The sequence below is a fragment of the Panthera leo genome, chromosome B4 (genome assembly GCF_018350215.1).
Source record: "Panthera leo isolate Ple1 chromosome B4, P.leo_Ple1_pat1.1, whole genome shotgun sequence".
Taxonomy (NCBI): domain Eukaryota; kingdom Metazoa; phylum Chordata; class Mammalia; order Carnivora; family Felidae; genus Panthera; species Panthera leo.
In genome coordinates, this window is record NC_056685.1 from 36,968,172 (window position 1) to 36,985,882 (window position 17,711).

Here is a 17,711-nt window from a genome sequence, read left to right on the forward strand (position 1 = left end):
TTGATTTGCATTTCTATGATGAAGAGTGATGTTGAGCATCTTTTCATGTGTCTGTTAGCGATCATGTATGTCTTTGGAGAGATGTTTATTAATGTCTTTTGCCCATTTTTGTTGATTTTTGTTTTTTTATTTTTTATTTTTGTATTTTAGAGAGAGTGCAAGTGGGGGAGAGGGACAGAGGGAGAGAGAAAATCTTTTTTTTTTTTTTTTTTTTAAATTTTTTTTTTCAACGTTTTTTATTTATTTTTGGGACAGAGAGAGACAGAGCATGAACGGGGGAGGGGCAGAGAGAGAGGGAGACACAGAATCGGAAACAGGCTCCAGGCTCCGAGCCATCAGCCCAGAGCCTGACGCGGGGCTCGAACTCACGGACCGCGAGATCGCGACCTGGCTGAAGTCGGACGCTTAACCGACTGCGCCACCCAGGCGCCCCAGGAGAGAGAAAATCTTAAACAGGCTTCCATGCTCAGCGTGGAGCTTGACACAGGGCTTGATCCCACAACTATGGGATCATGACCTGAGCGCAGATCAAGAGTCAGATGCTGATCCACCCAGTCACCCCTTCTGCCCATATTTTAATTGGTCACGCTTTTTTAAATTATTATTATTATATTCTTTATGGTCATTTTATGAGTGATCTTTGATGTTATAACTGTAATTGTTTTGGGGTGCCACAACCTGTGCCCTCATAATGGTGAACTTAATCGATAAATGTGCATGTTGAGCCTGCTCTACCAACTAGCTATTTCTCTGTTCCTGTTTATTCTTTGAGCTACAACAATACTGAAATTAAGCCAAGTAATAGCCCTATTACAGCGGCCTTTTAAGTGCTCAAGTGGAAGGAAGAGTTACACATCTCTCACTTTGGATCAGAAGCTAGAAATTATTAAGCTTAGTGAGGAAGGCATGTGGAAATCCTACATAGATCAAAAGCTAGGCTTCTTGTGCCAGCTAGCCAGGTTGTGAATGCAAAGGAAAAGTTCTTGAAGTAAATTAAGAGTGCTACTCTAGTGAACACATGAACAGTAAGAAAGCAAAATAGCCTTTTTTGAGGATACGGTGAAAGTTTTAGTGATCTGGATAGAAGATGGAACCAGCCACAACATTTCCTTATGCCAGGGCCTAATCCAGAGCAAGGCCCTAACTCCTAAGTTTTATGTATGCTGAGAGCTGTGAGGAGGCTGCAGAAGTTTGAAGCTAGCAGAGGTTGGTTCATGATGTTTGAGGAAAGAAATCATCTACACACCACAAAAATGGAAGGTGAAGCAGCAAGTGCTGATACAGAGCTGCAGCAAGTTATCCAGAAGATGTAGCCAAGGTCATCAGTGAAGGCGGCTACACTAAGTATAGATTTTCGGTGTAGACAAAACTGCCTTCTATTAGAAGGAGATGCCATCTAGGACTTTCATGGCTAGAGAGAAGTCAATGCCTGGATTCAAAGGGCAGGCTGACTCTCTTGTTAGGGGCTAATACAGCTGATGACATTAAGTTGAAGCCATTGCTCATTTACCAATCCTAAAATCTCAGGGTCCAGCTAGGGGCATCTGGCTGGCTCAGTCAGTTAAGCATCTGACTCTTGGTTTTCACCTACAGCTGGTGAGATTGAGCCCTGCATCGGGCTCCTGTGCAGACAATGTGTAGCCTGCCTGGGATTCTCTCTCTCCTTTCTCTGTCCCTCCCCTGCTCACACACTTGTTCTCTCTCTCTCTCTCTCTCTCTCTTTCAAGAGAAATAAAATAAACATTAAAAAATAAATAAATCTTTAAGAATTGTGCTAAATCTACTCTGTGTTGTATAACTGGAACAACAAAATCCAGATGACAGCACATGTGTTTACAAACAGTTTACTGAATATTTTAAGCCCACTGTTGGACCTGCTGTGCAGAGAAAAAAAAAAGATTCCTTTCAAAATATGACTGCTCATGGACAATGTGCCTGGCCACCCGAAAGCTCTGATGGAGATGTCCAACAAGATTGATGTTGTTTTCATGCCTGCTAACAGAACATCCATTCTGCAGCCTGTGGATCAAGGAGTAATTCAACTTTCAGGTCTTAATATTTAAGAAATAAATTTTGTAAGGCTACAGCTGCCATAAATAGTCTTCTGATAGATCTAAGCAGAATAAATCGAAAATCTTCTGGAAAAGATTCACCATTCTAGATACTATTAAGAACATCTGTGACACATGGAACAAGGTCCAAATATCAACATGAACAGAAGTTTGGATGAAGTTGATTCCAGCTGTGGCAGGAATGACTTTTAGGGCTTCAAGATCTCAGTGGAGAAGAAAGTGTAGACGTGTTGGAAAGAGCAAGAGAACTACAATCACAGAAGTGGAGCCTGAGGATGTGACTGAATTGCTGCAATCTTGTGATAACGGCTTTAGCAGATGAGGAGTTGCTTCTGATGGATGAGCAAAGAAATTGTTTTCTGGAGATGGAATCTACTCCTGGTGAAGATGCTGTGAAGATTATTGAAATGACGACAAAGGATTTAGAATATTATGTAAACTTAGTGGATAAAGCAGTGGCAGTGTTTAAGAGGATGGACTCATATTTTGAAAGAAGTCCTAATTGTGAATAACATGCTGTCAAATAGCATCATATGCTAAGAGAAGTCACACGTGAAAGAGACAATTGATGTGACTCCATTGTTTTAAGAAATTATAACGGCCACTCCAATCTTAAGCAACCACCACCCTGATCAGTTAACAGTCTGATGAACATCGAGGCAAGACCCTCCATCAGCAAAAAGATTATAACCTCCTGAAAGCTTAGATGATGTTGAGCATTTTTTAGCAGCAAAGGATTTTTTAATTAAGGTGTGTACATTGCTTTTTCAGACACAATACTATTGCACGCTTAATGGACTACAGTATGGTGTAAATATAACTTATATATTTGCTGAGAAATCAGAAAATTTATTTGACTTGTTCTGTTGTGATAGTTGTTTTATTGCCATGGTCTGGAACCAAACCCACAGTATCTCTGAAGTGTGCTTATACATTGGTGGAGACTCATGAAGTAAGTTCTTGTGGTATGGTCCCATTTCAGGTTTAACCTGTGTCATTAATGGGGCATCATTTTTCCTTGTAAGAAAAAAATTTAATAACTTGAAGGTCTTTGATGCTTGAGAGATAGAAAGATTTGATGTAGTGACATGAATTGTATTTCAGGGTGTGCTGATGTCGGAAGAAGAGGTGTTTGAACTTGTTCCTGATGATGAGCGACAGTGTTCAGCGTGCAGAACCACATGTTTTCTCTCTGCTCTGACATGCTCCTGTAATCCTGAGCGGCTTGTGTGTCTCTACCATCCAGCTGATCTGTGCCCCTGCCCCATGCAGAAGAAGTGTCTTAGGTATCCATAAGTTTCTTGTAAAACTTGTTAATTCTTTGAAAACCAAGGGCATTGTTCTTTGTAATTTCCCTTCCCCATGTGTAGACTGGTGATTTTTCCTTGTCTCTCTGCCTCCCTGCTGTGGACCAGTCCTTTAAAGTTGGCTCTAAACTTGGCAACTGAAGTTATTTTATCAGTTGATTTCATATATTCCCTGTCTCTCCCTACATTAAACCTCTATGGACAACTTTGATTTTTTTAAGGCCCCATTCCCCTCATCATTGTATTAAACTGATTATGTTTAAAATTTATTTTCAAGTTATTGTTGGATTTTCAAGTTTTTATTTCTGTGTTTTGTTTGTTTCTCTTTGTTTTTAGATACCGCTATCCATTAGAAGACCTCCCTTCTCTGCTATACGGTGTGAAAGTCAGGGCACAATCTTATGACACTTGGGTCAGCCGTGTTACAGAAGCATTATCTGCCAACTTCAACCACAAGAAAGGTTAAGTATCCTCCTTTTGTATGCATACACTGAAATTACTGTCACATTGAAAGAGGCCTTGTGGGGCGCCTGGGTGGCTTGGTCGGTTAAGCGTCCGACTTTGGCTCAGGTCATGATCTCACGGTCCGTGAGTTCGAGCCCCGTGTTGGGCTCTGTGCTGACAGCTCAGAGTCTGGAGCCTGTTTCGGATTCTGTGTCTCCCTCTCTCTCTGCTCCTCCCCTGTTCATGCTCTGTCTCTCTCTGTCTCAAAAATAAATAAACATTAAAAAAAAAAAATTAAAAAAAAAAAAAAAGAAAGAGGCCTTGTTTTGTTTTATGTGTTTTTCTATTAAGGAAAAATCTTAGGCTTCATTTAAGATTTGAGACTAATGGATTGGTTGACTGACTTAAGATTTAGTTTTCTATTTGAGAATCTTCTCTTACATCAAAAGTTAATATAAAATGGGACAGATGGCTAACTGGCAATACATATGTATTTTGGGGAGCCATTGTTACCAGTGGACTAACACTGAAGGCTAATTAAGAACAAGGAATTGCAGGGGCGGCTGGGTGGCTCAGTCAGTTAAGTGTCTAGACATTGCTTGGGATTCTTTGTCTGTCCCTCTCTCTCTGCCCCTCCCCTGCTTGCGTGCATGCTCGCTCTCTCTCTCTCTCTCTCTCTCTCTGTCTCTCTCAAATAAATAAAACATTAAAAAAAAAAGAACGAGGAATTAACCTTACCTGAGAGAAATCATCCATAAGGATTAGGAATGAGCATCTGCTCATAAGCTTTTAATTGCATTGGTGAGATTTTCCCAGCTGCGATGATTCTTCTGATAGGTTGAGGACTAACTTGAGAGGGGTTGGTTAACATTTTTAAATGGCTTTTTATGTCTGTGGTTATAGCATACGGTTTTATTCTTACAGATTTGATTGAATTACGAGTAATGCTGGAAGATGCTGAGGATAGGAAATACCCAGAGAATGATCTCTTTAGAAAGCTCAGGGATGCTGTAAAAGAAGCGGAGACCTGTGCCTCTGTGGCTCAGCTGCTTCTCAGCAAAAAGCAGAAGCACAGGTAAGACTATGAAGAAGAGTTGGGTTCCCCAGTGGTTTCTTGTGGGTTTTTTGGTCTTGTTTGTTTTTCTTTCAGTGTAGAAGCCAGAATTTTAACTGGCTCACAAGGCCCTCTATTTAATCTTTGATCTCTTGTGGCCATTTCCCTTTCTCCTCCAGTCATGTCCCAATCTTAAACCCCTACTACTCTCCCTTCTTTCTTGCTTCACTCTGCAGTCTTCTTCCCCTTTCTGCTTTTCCTACACACTGGGCACGGTTCTCCTTAGGGCCTTCACAGGCCTTCCCTGCTATCCAGGTGGCTTGTCCCTCACTTCTTTCAGGTCTTTTTCAGATGACACATTCTTGAAGAAACTTGCTCTGACAACCTTTATAAAGTTGCAACCTTTTTACTCTTTTTTCCTGTTTTGTTTTTCTCCTAGCCCAGTCACCTCCTGATATACTAACTCATTATCTCTTCTACTGATTCCCAGGCCCACTAGAACATGTGTGAGACTAGGATGTTGGAGATTTTTTATTCATTTTTTCATTGCTTTATTTCTTGTGCTTAGCACAATGCCTGGCATATAATAGGTGTGCAATAAATATTTGTAAATAAATAAATGATACTACATGCTGAAGGCAGGTGGCAGCAAAGACTAACCTTGATGGATGCAGGAAAGGCTGTTATTAAGGAGTGTAGAAGTATGCACCCTTGATTTAATGTCATTTATATGTGTTAAATTTTCTGTGGTATTGTTTTGTATTCATTCCAACACATTCCTGGTATCTGAACAGGTTCTTCTGTTGCACTTCACATTGGGTTTTAAAATTACCTTGTATATTTTTTATTTACCATTTCATTAGAGAATCTTTCTTAAAGATGTTGGTCAGTGAATCTTCAGCTGTCATTGGGTCACTAACCCTCTCGGAGAATCTGGCAAAAGCTTAGAGACCCTTTTCTTAGAAAAATGCACATACACATACAGTTCTGAATATGTTTCAGAGGGTTTATTGTCTCCTAAGTTAAAGGTGCCCTTGTTCCACATTTTAAGCTTTTTGAGGTAGAAGATTTAGTTTTATTAATGAACATAATATTTTGATCTGAGGAATTGATTAACTGTTTGAAATGTTTAACACTTGTAAGATTGGAGGAACTACAACTTGGAGTATTGAATCTTTGAGCCATTAACTAAAGAGGTAAATACCTGATTTGGAGGTGATCAGCATTACAGTGGAACCTCTCAAACACTCATATTCTGGGGTTGCTTGGGTTAGAATTCTAGAGAGACTAGAAGCCCCTTTGATATCAGATGACTATGAATTTTTCTTACTTATGTCTCAATATTATTTCACATCAGGCAGAGCCCAGATAGTGGGAGGACTCGGACCAAACTGACAGTGGAAGAATTGAAAGCCTTTGTCCAACAACTTTTTAGTCTTCCATGTGTCATCAGCCAAGCTCGACAAGTAAAGGTGGAGTATTACGTTTCTTTTCTTGGGTAATAACCTTTGTAGTATGGGTTTCTGTTTTGGGCAGATAAAATACTGTGTCTAGACTAGTTTTTTGTTCTGTTTCTCTTACTGCTGACAGTAAGAATCCTTTGGTTTAGGGGCGCCTGGGTGGCTCAGTCAGTTAGGCATTCAACTCTTGATTTCTGCTCAGGTCATGATCTCACGGTTGATGGGTTTGAGCCCCACATCGGGCTCTGTGGTGACAGTTCAGACCCTGCTTGGGATTCTCTCTCTCCCTCTTTCTCTGCCCTCCCCTGCTTTCTCTCTCTCTCTCTCTCTCTCTCTCAAAATAAATAAACTTAAAAAAAAAAAAGAATTCCTTGGTTTAGTTCTTAGTCTTTAATACTCCCTTTAAGATTCTGGAACCAAGAGTAATTAGTTTAGAATTTTTTTCTGTTTTAATTTTAGATCAGAATCCCTATCTGGCATAGATAAAATTGAAATGCAAGAAAATCATTAAAAGAATCTAAATGTTTCAGTAAGTTATTAGTTCATGAGCTTTTAAAAATATGAGCTCTGAAATTACTAGAGTCCTGATGGTTTCTTGAATTTGTAAAATCTCAAAAGTATATATCAAATACATTAATTTGTGTAGTTAGTATTCCTTTGATAGTTCATGGTGGTGGTTTGTGATTTGGCCATGGGCAGGATATCTGAAATGGTTTTTATCAAGGTTATCAGCTTGTGAAATCTAGTATCAATTGTGTTTTTGCTTTATTCCTTGTTGTGGGAGCATTTTGATAGTTAACCACACTTTCCTATCTGAGAGACTTTCTTCTCTAAACATCTGTGACATCACACTCTTTGGTTTTCTAGGTTATTCACAACTCCTTCTCTTTAGTCTTCTTTGCTGTTTGTTTTCTCCTTGGCTTGACTTCTAATTGTGGAGTATGTTCGGAGCCTCAGCCCTTTCTTTAGTCTAGGTCTTGACATCTTACTTGTTTAGTGACATTAAACAAATCTGATCTGATTCCCAGATCACCAGTTCTTAGTGCCTTTGTTCTTTCCTACAGGCTTGTATGTCCAGTGGCATACTCTCCATATCCCTTTGGCAGACTGAAGTAATCTTAAAAGCCTTTTAATGAGTCAAAATCCTTGATTCCTTTATTTCCCTTATTACCCTACAACCAGTCTCTAAACAAGTGCTGTTTTATCTTCAAAATGTATCCCAGAGTGAACCATTTATCATCATGACCATTGCTTAAACTGCTCTGAACCACTAGATTCTAGGCCTTAGGTTACTGTAATAGCCTCTTAACTCACCTCCTTTCTTCTTCTCTTGTCCTTGATAGTTGATTTTTTATTTGGTAGCCAGAATGATTGTGTAAAATATAAATCAAATCATATCATTTATTTGTGGTTAAATTCTCCAGTGCTTCCTCAAAGCCATTAGAATGAAATCTAAATTCATAATCTACAGGGCACTGTGTAATCTGACCTCTGCTTATTTTTAAACTACATTCTCCACTTTGCTTCTCATCATCCACTCATCCAGATGAGCAAGACAGCAAGCTCATTTCTCTTTAAGAGCTTTTGCAGTTATTACTTGCCCTGCCTGAACTGCTCTTCTTCCAGATCTTCTTATAGTTCCCACTTCCGTCTCCTTATTTTAGTTTCAGTTCATCTGTTTTCTGTGACCACCATTGCAATGTAGTATGCCCTCCTCCTCTGGTCATTCTCTATTGTGTTCTATTTTGTTCTCATAGCATTTAAAACGAACTGAAACATTTCATTCACGTATTCAGTGTCTGGCTATTTAGATTAAAATGCGTTCCTTGAAGACAAAGGACTGTATGTTTTAATATTGTGCACTTAAAACAGTGGCTATATCTAAGTCTGCAGTCTTTAAATATTTTTTGAATTGGAGCGCCTCCGTGGCTCAGGGTTAAGTGTCCGACTTCAGCTCAGGTCATGATCTTGCGACTCGTGAGTTTGAGCCCCACATCAGGTTCTGTGCTGCCAGCTTCAGAGTCTGTGTCTCCCTCTCGCTCTGCCCCTCCCCCGCTCATGCGCTCGCTCTCTCTCTCTCTCTCTCTCTCTCAAGAATACACATTTAAAAAAAATTTAAAAGTTTTTTTGAATGAGTCGTATTTTTTTTTATTTTTTTTATAGAATTTTTTTTTTTTTTTTAACGTTTATTTATTTTTGAGACAGAGAGAGACAGAGCATGAACGGGGGAGGGTCAGGGAGAGGGAGACACAGAATCTGAAACAGGCTCCAGGCTCTGAGCTGTCAGCACAGAGCCTGACGCGGGGCTCGAACTCACGGGGCCGTGAGATCATGACCTGAGCTGAAGTCGGCCGCTCAACCGACTGAGCCACCCAGGCGCCCCTGAATGAGTCGTATTTTAAAAGGAAGAAGGTAAGTAATTACAGAGAAGCATTTTACGTTTTTTACTATCGTATCTATTTGGTGCTATAATGGTGAAATTATTAGATAATCTAGAGTTAGTTTGCCTGAGCTATATTCCATACTCATTTTGTATCTTTTATTTTTTATTTCTTTAAAAAAATTTTTTTTTTCCATTTATTTCCATTTATTTATTTTTTGAGTGACAGAGTGAGACAAAGTGAAAGTGGGGGAGGGGCAGAGAGGGAGACACAGGATCGGAAGCAGGCTCCAAGCTCTGAGCTGTCAGTGCAGAGCCTGACACGGGGCTTGAACCCACAGACCGTGAAATCATGACCTGAGCCGAAGTCGGACACTCAACTGACTGAGCCACCCAGGCGCCCCTCATTTTGTATCTTTTAAATTTGGTTGTTTTGTTTTTTTGTTTTTTTTTTTTTTTTACTTTTTCAGAATCTCCTGGATGATGTGGAAGAGTTTCATGAACGTGCTCAAGAGGCCATGATGGATGAAACCCCAGATTCTTCCAAACTCCAAATGTTGATAGACATGGGTTCTAGTCTCTATGTGGAGCTACCTGAATTAGCACGACTAAAGCAAGAGCTACAGCAGGCTCGATGGTTGGATGAAGTAAGACTGACCCTGTCAGATCCACAGCAGGTCACTTTGGATGTCATGAAGAAACTGATAGACTCTGGGGTGGGGTTGGCACCCCACCATGCTGTGGAGAAGGCAATGGCTGAACTACAGGAGCTCCTTACAGTCTCTGAGCGGTGGGAAGAAAAGGCTAAGGTCTGCCTGCAGGCAAGGTGAACACATATATTGATGACTGTTGCCTCTTTAATAACAAAGTCAGAGTAGAACCGAAGGAGGAACATAAGGTTCTATTTCATTAAATATTTAGATGTTTTGTGCCTTCCCTGATCAATCACTAAATTATCGAATAGGTCTGCACATAAACAGTTTTCAAATATTGTGTGCACTCTAGTGCAGAGTACTTTGCTAGGTACTTTAGGTGACACAAAGTAGTATTTTGTTTAGAACTTTCCATTACCTATGCTGTATTTCAGAGCTAAGAAATGTAAAGCTCACCACCATATGTTACTGTTAACTGAGAGGTACAGAAAAATGCAACAGGAGTTTAGAGGAGAGGTCAGTGTTAGCTTGGGTGCTCAGAAGAGAAGCTGGAGAGAAAAGAAAGAACTTAGGTAGAGACTTGAAGCATGAGTGCGATTGAAGCGGAAGGGAGGTAGGAGAAATGTCATAAGCTAAATTGTGTTTTGGTGACAAAAGTTAAATGGGCTTCCCTGGAGTAGAGGATTTATGCAGGAAAGTAGTGGGAAAGAGAAAGAAGGGGAAGAAAACGTTAAGTTGCATTAGCATTGGCACCCCATTGGATTTGTGAGATTTCAGTAAAGCATTCATCATATTTGTGTATCAACTAATTTCATAATTATGTAAGAACTAATGTCCTTTATTAAAGTATTTCTTCAGCTAAAATTGATACACAATTTCTCGTGTGAGGATGAGGAACCTGGGATACTTAGATCACATAGTTCTTAACACAGCTCAAATTTGAAGCCTTTTCCACTTCATTCCAAAGTCTTCATGTACTTAACTACTTTGCCAGCTACTTATTTTGAATGCAGATGATAGGAAAAGCCTTAGATGATTTAATGAATAATGAACACAGTTTTGTTTTGCCAAGAAAAGGCTGCATGTATTTTTGCTGGATATTTTGCTCTCCAGATGCCATGGAGAATACATACTAAAATGTATCCATAGCTTTTTTTCCTTTGAAACTATTCAGTGTCTTCAGATTCATGACAATTCCAGGAGCATATGAAATGGGAAAAACTAAATAACTGTGGAATGCAAAACTATAATTTGGTATACCTGATGCAACTTACTGTAGTCTACAGAATGAAAATTTGGCGGTAGTAATATGTGAAAACTTTTTCTCTCATTTTTCTACATTTAATCAGTCACCAAGTTTTAGTGAGTTTGCCTCCAAAATGTCTTTCATATCTGTCTTCACTGTCACTGACCTAGTTACAGTACTCTTGTATTTTCCCTTAATCTTTGCAATTCAGTAAGTATTCGTGGAGTAGCCGCTACATGCCAGGCACTGTTTCTCAGTGCTATAGAGACAGTAGGGAAAAGCACACAGAGTCCCTGCTCTAAAATAGAGCCAACATTCTAGTGGGGAGAGCCAAGAGACAGGTGAATAAGTGAGTGTATAAATGGATGAGTAAATTTCAGATAATTAGTGTCATGAAGAAAATAAAATTAGAAAATAGAGGGTGATGGAATTTGATGGGGATAGTGGGAAGAAGAATCTTTTGTTTTCTTACTCCTGTCAAGATTATCTTTTTTGGGGTTTTGTTGTAGTTGTTTGTTTTTAAATATTTATTGTCAAGTTAGCTAATATACAGTGTTTGCAGTGTGCTCTTGGCTTCGGGGGTAGATTCCCTATGATTCATTGCTTAGATACAACACCCAGAGCTCATCCCAACAAGTGCCTTTCTCAATGCCCATCACCCATTTCCCTTCTCCCCCAATCTCTGCCATCAATCCTCAGTTTGTTTTCTGTATTTAAGAGTCTCTTGTGGTTTGCCTCCCTCCCTCTCTGTTTGAAACTATTTTTTCCCCTTCCCTTCCCCCCTGGTCTTAAGTTTCCCAAGTTCCACATGTGAGTGAAAACATATGAAATCTTTCTCTGAATGACTTATTTCATTTAGCATAATATCCTCCAGTTCCATCTACATTGTTGTAAATGGCATGATTTCATTCTTCCTCATTGCCAAGTAGTATTCCATTGTATATGTAAACCACATCTTCTGAATGGATAAAGTTATCTTTTTGAAACACATCTATAATATTCTTCACGTCTTAGCATTGATTGATTACTGACCATTATTTTCTCAATACCCTTCTTCGCTTTTGGCCTTTTTTCCCCTGCCTCTTAAATAAAAGCTTTCCTCAAGATTCTGGTGTAGACCACTTCTTTTTTTCACTGTGTACATCTCCCTGGAAATTTCATCTAATTTCTTGGCTCCATTTGTCCTCTTTATACTGATTAACTCCAAAATCTCATGTATAACAGATATATTTCATAGATATCATCTACTTATTAGATAATTCCATTGGATGTCCTGTTGGTACCTCAGATTCCCCAAATCCAAAATTGGATTCATTCATACATAAGCCAGTACTTTGGAAATTAACTTTAACCTTTCCTTTCCACTTCCTTACCCTCAAACTCAGTTAACTACCAAGTCATGTTGATTATATTTCCTCAATGTTTCTCACTTTCATTCTTCTTTTGGGTGCTGTCATAGCTGGCCTAAATCATAGCAACAGGTTCTGTGACCTCAGTGACCTCACTCTTCTCTAACCCATTCTCTACATTGCAACTCGTATTTTCCTAAAATATAGGTATGGCTTGTCTTGTTTAAAGCCCTTCAGTGTTTCCCATTCTCCTTGGGATGAAATTTAGACTCCTTAACCTGATTCATAAGGCCATCTGTAATTTAGCCTCTTGCTTTAGGATCTAGCCTCATCCCTTGCCTATCTTCTTTGCATTCTGTGTTCCAAACATAGTGATCCCCACTTGCTTTCTTCAGACATGCCATGTTCTTTCTTGTCTCTGGACCTTTTCACATGCTTATTTTGTTTTCCTGTGGAACATTCTTCCCTTCTGCCCAGCCCCTGTGGTATACCCCTACCCTGCCTCTGGTCCCAGCTTTCCTGACTCACTCCTATTAAAAAAGGATAAACTTTAGAGGTCACTTCTGGGAAGCCTTCCTTCACCTGCCAAGTCAGTTTAGGTCCTCCGACTATATATTCTGATAGCATCTTACAGTGCATCATAACTGTGTATTAATAATCCCTCCACCACAAGATTGAAAAGTTTCATGAGCATATAGTAGGATTTCTATATGATGAAACTATTCCCACCCTCAGTAGCTTCCTGTTGCTTTCATAGTGAAATTCATGGCTGTCAAGACCGCTTATATCAGTTTGTATCTATCTTTCCGGTCATGTTCTCCTACTTCCTGCTCTTACTCCTATTCCTGTTCTACCTCCATCCTCACGCCAGCCCCCATCTTAAACTGGGCTACTAACTTAATTTTTTAAATTTTTTTTATTATTTTTTAAATAATCTCTACCTCCAACGTGGGGCTTCAACTCATGGCCCTGAGATCAAGAGTTGCATGCTCTACTCATCGAGCCAATTAGGCTGCCCTGGACCACTAACTTATTTTTAAATGTGTCTTCCTGTGTTTGTTCATTATATTCCTGGTTTTTTTTCTTTAACATTCTACTTGATAAAATAAATTCTTTAAGCGCCCCTCAAGGCCCTTCTCAGCTCCCCTAAGCAGAATTAAACACGACATCCCATTTTGATGAGCCTATACTAATTTGTTCTTCGTCCCCAGTACAGGTTTAATTTTTATCTTGTATTCTGATTAGTTGAGGATAAGGTCTATTTTATTCATCTTTTTTGTAACTAGGTATTCTTGAATGCAGTTGAATTAAATGTATATGGTCAATATTAATGGACTTCTAGACTATTGCTTTCTACATTGCTGTCTAATATGCATCTCTGACAATTTCAGATATTGTGGAGTACTAAAATAGATGCAATTTACTATAGTGAAAAGAGCATGGGATCTGAGACTCATTCTGAATCAGTATTTCGGCTGTGCCATTCACTGTATTAAATGACTTTGGGGGTAAATTGATTTTTGAGCTAAGGGTTTCTTATTTGTAAATTGGAAATAAAGATAATCGCTGCTTTGCCTTCCTTATAGAATTGTGGTAAGAAGTAAAATCATGTATATGAAAGTTCTCTGCACATTCTAAAATGTGATTTAAATGTTGGTAGCAGTTTGACTTTTCCTCATGCATCTACCCTGTTTTTGTGGTTTTTTTTAGACCAAGGCACAGTGTGGCAAGTTTAGAAAGCATAGTGAATGAAGCCAAGAACATTCCAGCCTTTCTACCCAATGTGTTGTCCCTAAAAGAGGCCTTACAAAAGGCTCGAGAATGGACAGCGAAAGTAGAAGCTATTCAGGTAAGGAGCCTCTTGAGTTATCCTACCATTTGGGTAATGCTGTCTCACAGATGAATTCTTTAAGCCTATAATTTTTTAGAATAGAATAACCAGAATAAAATAATGATAGTACTTAAAATTCAATTGTTCTTCCATCTGATTCTATCATTCAAAGTAAATATTACCTATTTAAACGTTAACTTGTTTTGTTGACTTCCTGCTGTGAAAGATGACAGAATTAGCTATTTATTTAACTCTTAGCAGTAGGGAGTTTATTCCCTGCTGTATTCTTTGAATCTTTGCCATGTGCACAAATTACTTTAAAATAAGAGGCAGCAAAAAGAAAATGGAATTAATATTTACTGAACCCCATAACACTCATGGTACTATTCTAGTTGTTTGGGAGCAGAAATGTGAGGGAAGGGTGTAAAGGTAGTATCCAGGCCCTCAAAATAGCATATTCTCTAATTAGAAAGACATATACATTTTAATTTAAAACAAACTACAATGAGGTGCCTCAGTGAGTTGAGCATTCAGCTCTTGATTTTGGCTCAGGTCATGATCCAGGGTTGCGGGATCAAGCCCTGTGTCAGGCTCCATGCTGAGCGTGAAGCCTGCTGAAGATTCTCTCTCTCCCTCTGCCTCCTTCACCCCACTTACACACTCTCTCTCTCTAAAAGAAAAAAGAAAATTAAAACAATGAAATAAGGGCTAGAGATGAAACTGTATTTGAATATATAAAATTCCTCCTGAATTATAAAAACCTGGCAGCATTTTTAGTATTGAGGGTATACCTACTCTTTTTTGTAGAACTATATCCAAATAAAAGGAAACCAACTCTACTAAACTTAAGAGAGAACATACTGTAGTTGTCAAGTTCTAATGACTTCTATTTTACTTTGTTTTAAGTTGATTTTTTCTGGGAGCTGGTTAGCCGCACTTTTTCTATGCTATTTTAAAAATTACCTGTGTTTTCATTAGGGCAGCTCCTCTGTTTCATCTTTAACCTATTTCAGGAAGTTGGTTGTCCTCGAATGTCTGATAACCCTTAGTTGGCTGTTTATGACTGCTGGACCAAGTCTCCAAGTGTAGGTGGCTGCCATGTGTTTCCTCTGTCATTTAGAGGACTTTTCCTCCACTAAGCCCTCCCTTCAGTGGGGAGATGGACTTGTAGATTCTAAGTAAGTGGACAACTTCTGTTGACAGGCAGACTCTTCTTTAAGATACATAGTTTGGGAGCAGGCTCTGTCAAGCCTTAGCCAGGAGATATTCTGTAGTCAAACAGCTATAGCTGGGCACAAGGAGTACTAGTAAACATGGTATTTGTCAACCATATCTGTATTTGAGCTTTCTTTTCTTTTCCAGTTTGCTATTCTTTAATCCTAGTCCACAGTGATTTTAATTATACCATTTTAATATCTCTTAGGGCTAGAAGCTTCCCATATTCTTTGTAAAAATTGTCTTAAGTTGATGCACCTGGTTGGCTCAGTTGGTGGAACATGGGACTTTTGATCTTGGGGGTTGTGAGTTCAAGACCCCTGTTGGGAGCTGGAGCCTACTTTAAAGAAAAAAAAATTCACTGAAGTTTCTTGCTTATTTATTTTTCCACATGTTTCAGTGTAACTTTCCAAATGAATTTTTAGGCAAATGAGTCATTTAATAGATAGGAACTAACTTTTTATTAGAATGTCTGTTTAGCACGTAACTATGCCTTTCCTTCATTCAGAGCCTCTGAATAACAATGAATGTTAAGGGTATATATACAGTTTCTTGTAGGAATAGTTACATGTCCTGTCTGCTTGGAGATTCATCCAATCTTATCACTCAGAATTACTGTAATGGATTACTTGTTAACCCTCTCCCCTCTTGTAATGATTCATTTAGTTAGTAAATGTAAAGCAGTAATAGTTCTGAAAACAATAATGACTTCATTACACATAAATACCGAACCATGTGACTTAGGCAAATATCCATTCTCATCTGTATTTATAGAACATAAAATGGAGGTGGTTATCAGAACTAAAATACTGCTTTGTAGTATTTGGAAAAGTTGGAAGACTGAAATAGGCAAAAGAGATTACTGATGTCCTTTCCCTGGAATACTGGATATTGTCTGGTGAACCCTCCAAGATTATCTCATTGAAGGAGTGTGCGCCTTAGATTTTGTTTGACCAGGCTATCTTACAACTCTGTCGATTATTAAAAACGATAGTAATACAAATGAATTATGTCCATAGAAAAGCAATTAAACTTATCTATAATGGAACAATTGATTTCCACATGGTAGAAAAGATGATTGCATTGTTTGGTATGATATTAAACATCTGTTTCCATCTATTAGCAAATTCCTTGCCTCATTCCTGATCGTATTTATATACATGTTCTTTAGATTATCTGTTGAACTGGTTTTTACATTTTAACTTGTTCTCAATTAATAAAATAAAAAAACTTTGACAACATGAATTTACAGACTTTTTAAAAACGACATTGGCTCTGTTAGTTCAAGAGATACGATTAGGTTTAAAGAATAATATTTAATAAAAAGCTTAACACTAAACTCTTTGTAAGATCTTCCGACCAGTATTGCTAGACTCCATAAGAAAGTGCAAGCTGTGTGAGAGTGTACTTTTGTTTTTCAGAGTGGCAGCAACTATGCTTACTTGGAGCAGTTGGAAAGCTTGTCTGCTAAAGGGCGCCCTATCCCTGTGCGTCTGGACGCATTGCCCCAAGTAGAGTCACAAGTAGCAGCTGCACGGGCATGGAGAGAACGGACGGGGCGGACCTTTCTTAAGAAGAATTCTAGCCATACGTTGTTGCAGGTAAAGAATAGTTGGTAATTTAACACCTGTAGGTAGGAGTTTCATTGGTGAGGGTTGTTTTCAGTTTATCTGGTCATGGTTATATAAGTGATTTCCTATTAAGTGATATCAAATGTTGACTAGAAATGTGGAGCTTTAGGCAGACTTATTTCCAGTTCATCTTCTGCTGCGTCCAGAATACAGCCTGGATCTTATCTCTGTTACTAATAGATTCTGTCATTGAAAGATTTATTTCTCAGAAGTACAAATTTAAATAGTCGTTATCTTTTTTATCTTGAGCATTTGAACATCGTAAAGAGCATAGTTGGAGTAAGATAGTTTCACGTTTGAGGACTGGCTCCCTAATTGCTAACCCTGTGTCCTTGGGCAAGTTGTTTCCTTTCTTAGCCTCAGTTTCCCTGGTTTGTAAAATACAGATAATACTACCTACTACGGAGGGTTGTTGTGAGGACTGAATTAGGTAATGTGTATAAAGTATGTAAGAAAAGTGTGTAGGACATGATGAATGGTCAGTAAATGATTCCTTTTATTATTTTCAGTTTTAAGATTTTTTAAAAACTGGAGCTCAGTGTTTGGTTTTATTTTTGTAGGTGCTGAGTCCCCGGACTGACATTGGTATATATGGGAGTGGTAAAAACAGAAGGAAAAAAGTAAAAGAACTAATAGAAAAAGAAAAAGAAAAGGATCTGGACCTTGAGCCTCTGAGTGATCTCGAGGAAGGATTGGAGGAAACCAGAGATACAGCCATGGTGGTAAGAAATTATGTAATGCATCTTGAATCTGCTTGTGAATACAAAATTCTGTGAAGATATTAGCAGATTCACTGGTTTTATGTTCTTAACTATTTTTGTTTTGTAAACATTATCTTTGGCTTTATATATATATGTATTTCATTTTTTATATTTGTTTATTTTTTATTTTTTAAGTTTTTATTTATTTTTTTAATTTACTTTCAAATTAGTAGTTAGCATATAGTGCAACAGTGATTTCAGGAGTAGATTCCTTAATTCCCCTTACCCATTTAGCCCATCTCCCCTCCCACCATTCCTCCAGTAACCTTCTGTTTGTTCCCATATTTAAGAGTCTCTTACGTTTTTGT

The 17,711-nt window shown here is 38.5% G+C and overlaps 1 protein-coding gene across 1 annotated transcript in view; it reads left to right on the plus strand.

The window, feature by feature from the left end:
* Positions 1 to 17,711, plus strand: part of KDM5A (lysine demethylase 5A) — a 94,174-nt gene that overhangs the window by 52,319 nt on the left and 24,144 nt on the right. The window contains exons 15-22 of the mRNA XM_042945475.1: positions 3,177 to 3,358; positions 3,716 to 3,840; positions 4,748 to 4,898; positions 6,235 to 6,349; positions 9,188 to 9,543; positions 13,676 to 13,814; positions 16,433 to 16,612; positions 17,203 to 17,364. Of these exons, the coding sequence (XP_042801409.1) occupies positions 3,177 to 3,358; positions 3,716 to 3,840; positions 4,748 to 4,898; positions 6,235 to 6,349; positions 9,188 to 9,543; positions 13,676 to 13,814; positions 16,433 to 16,612; positions 17,203 to 17,364 (1,410 nt within the window). The remainder of the gene's footprint in view (positions 1 to 3,176; positions 3,359 to 3,715; positions 3,841 to 4,747; positions 4,899 to 6,234; positions 6,350 to 9,187; positions 9,544 to 13,675; positions 13,815 to 16,432; positions 16,613 to 17,202; positions 17,365 to 17,711) is intronic.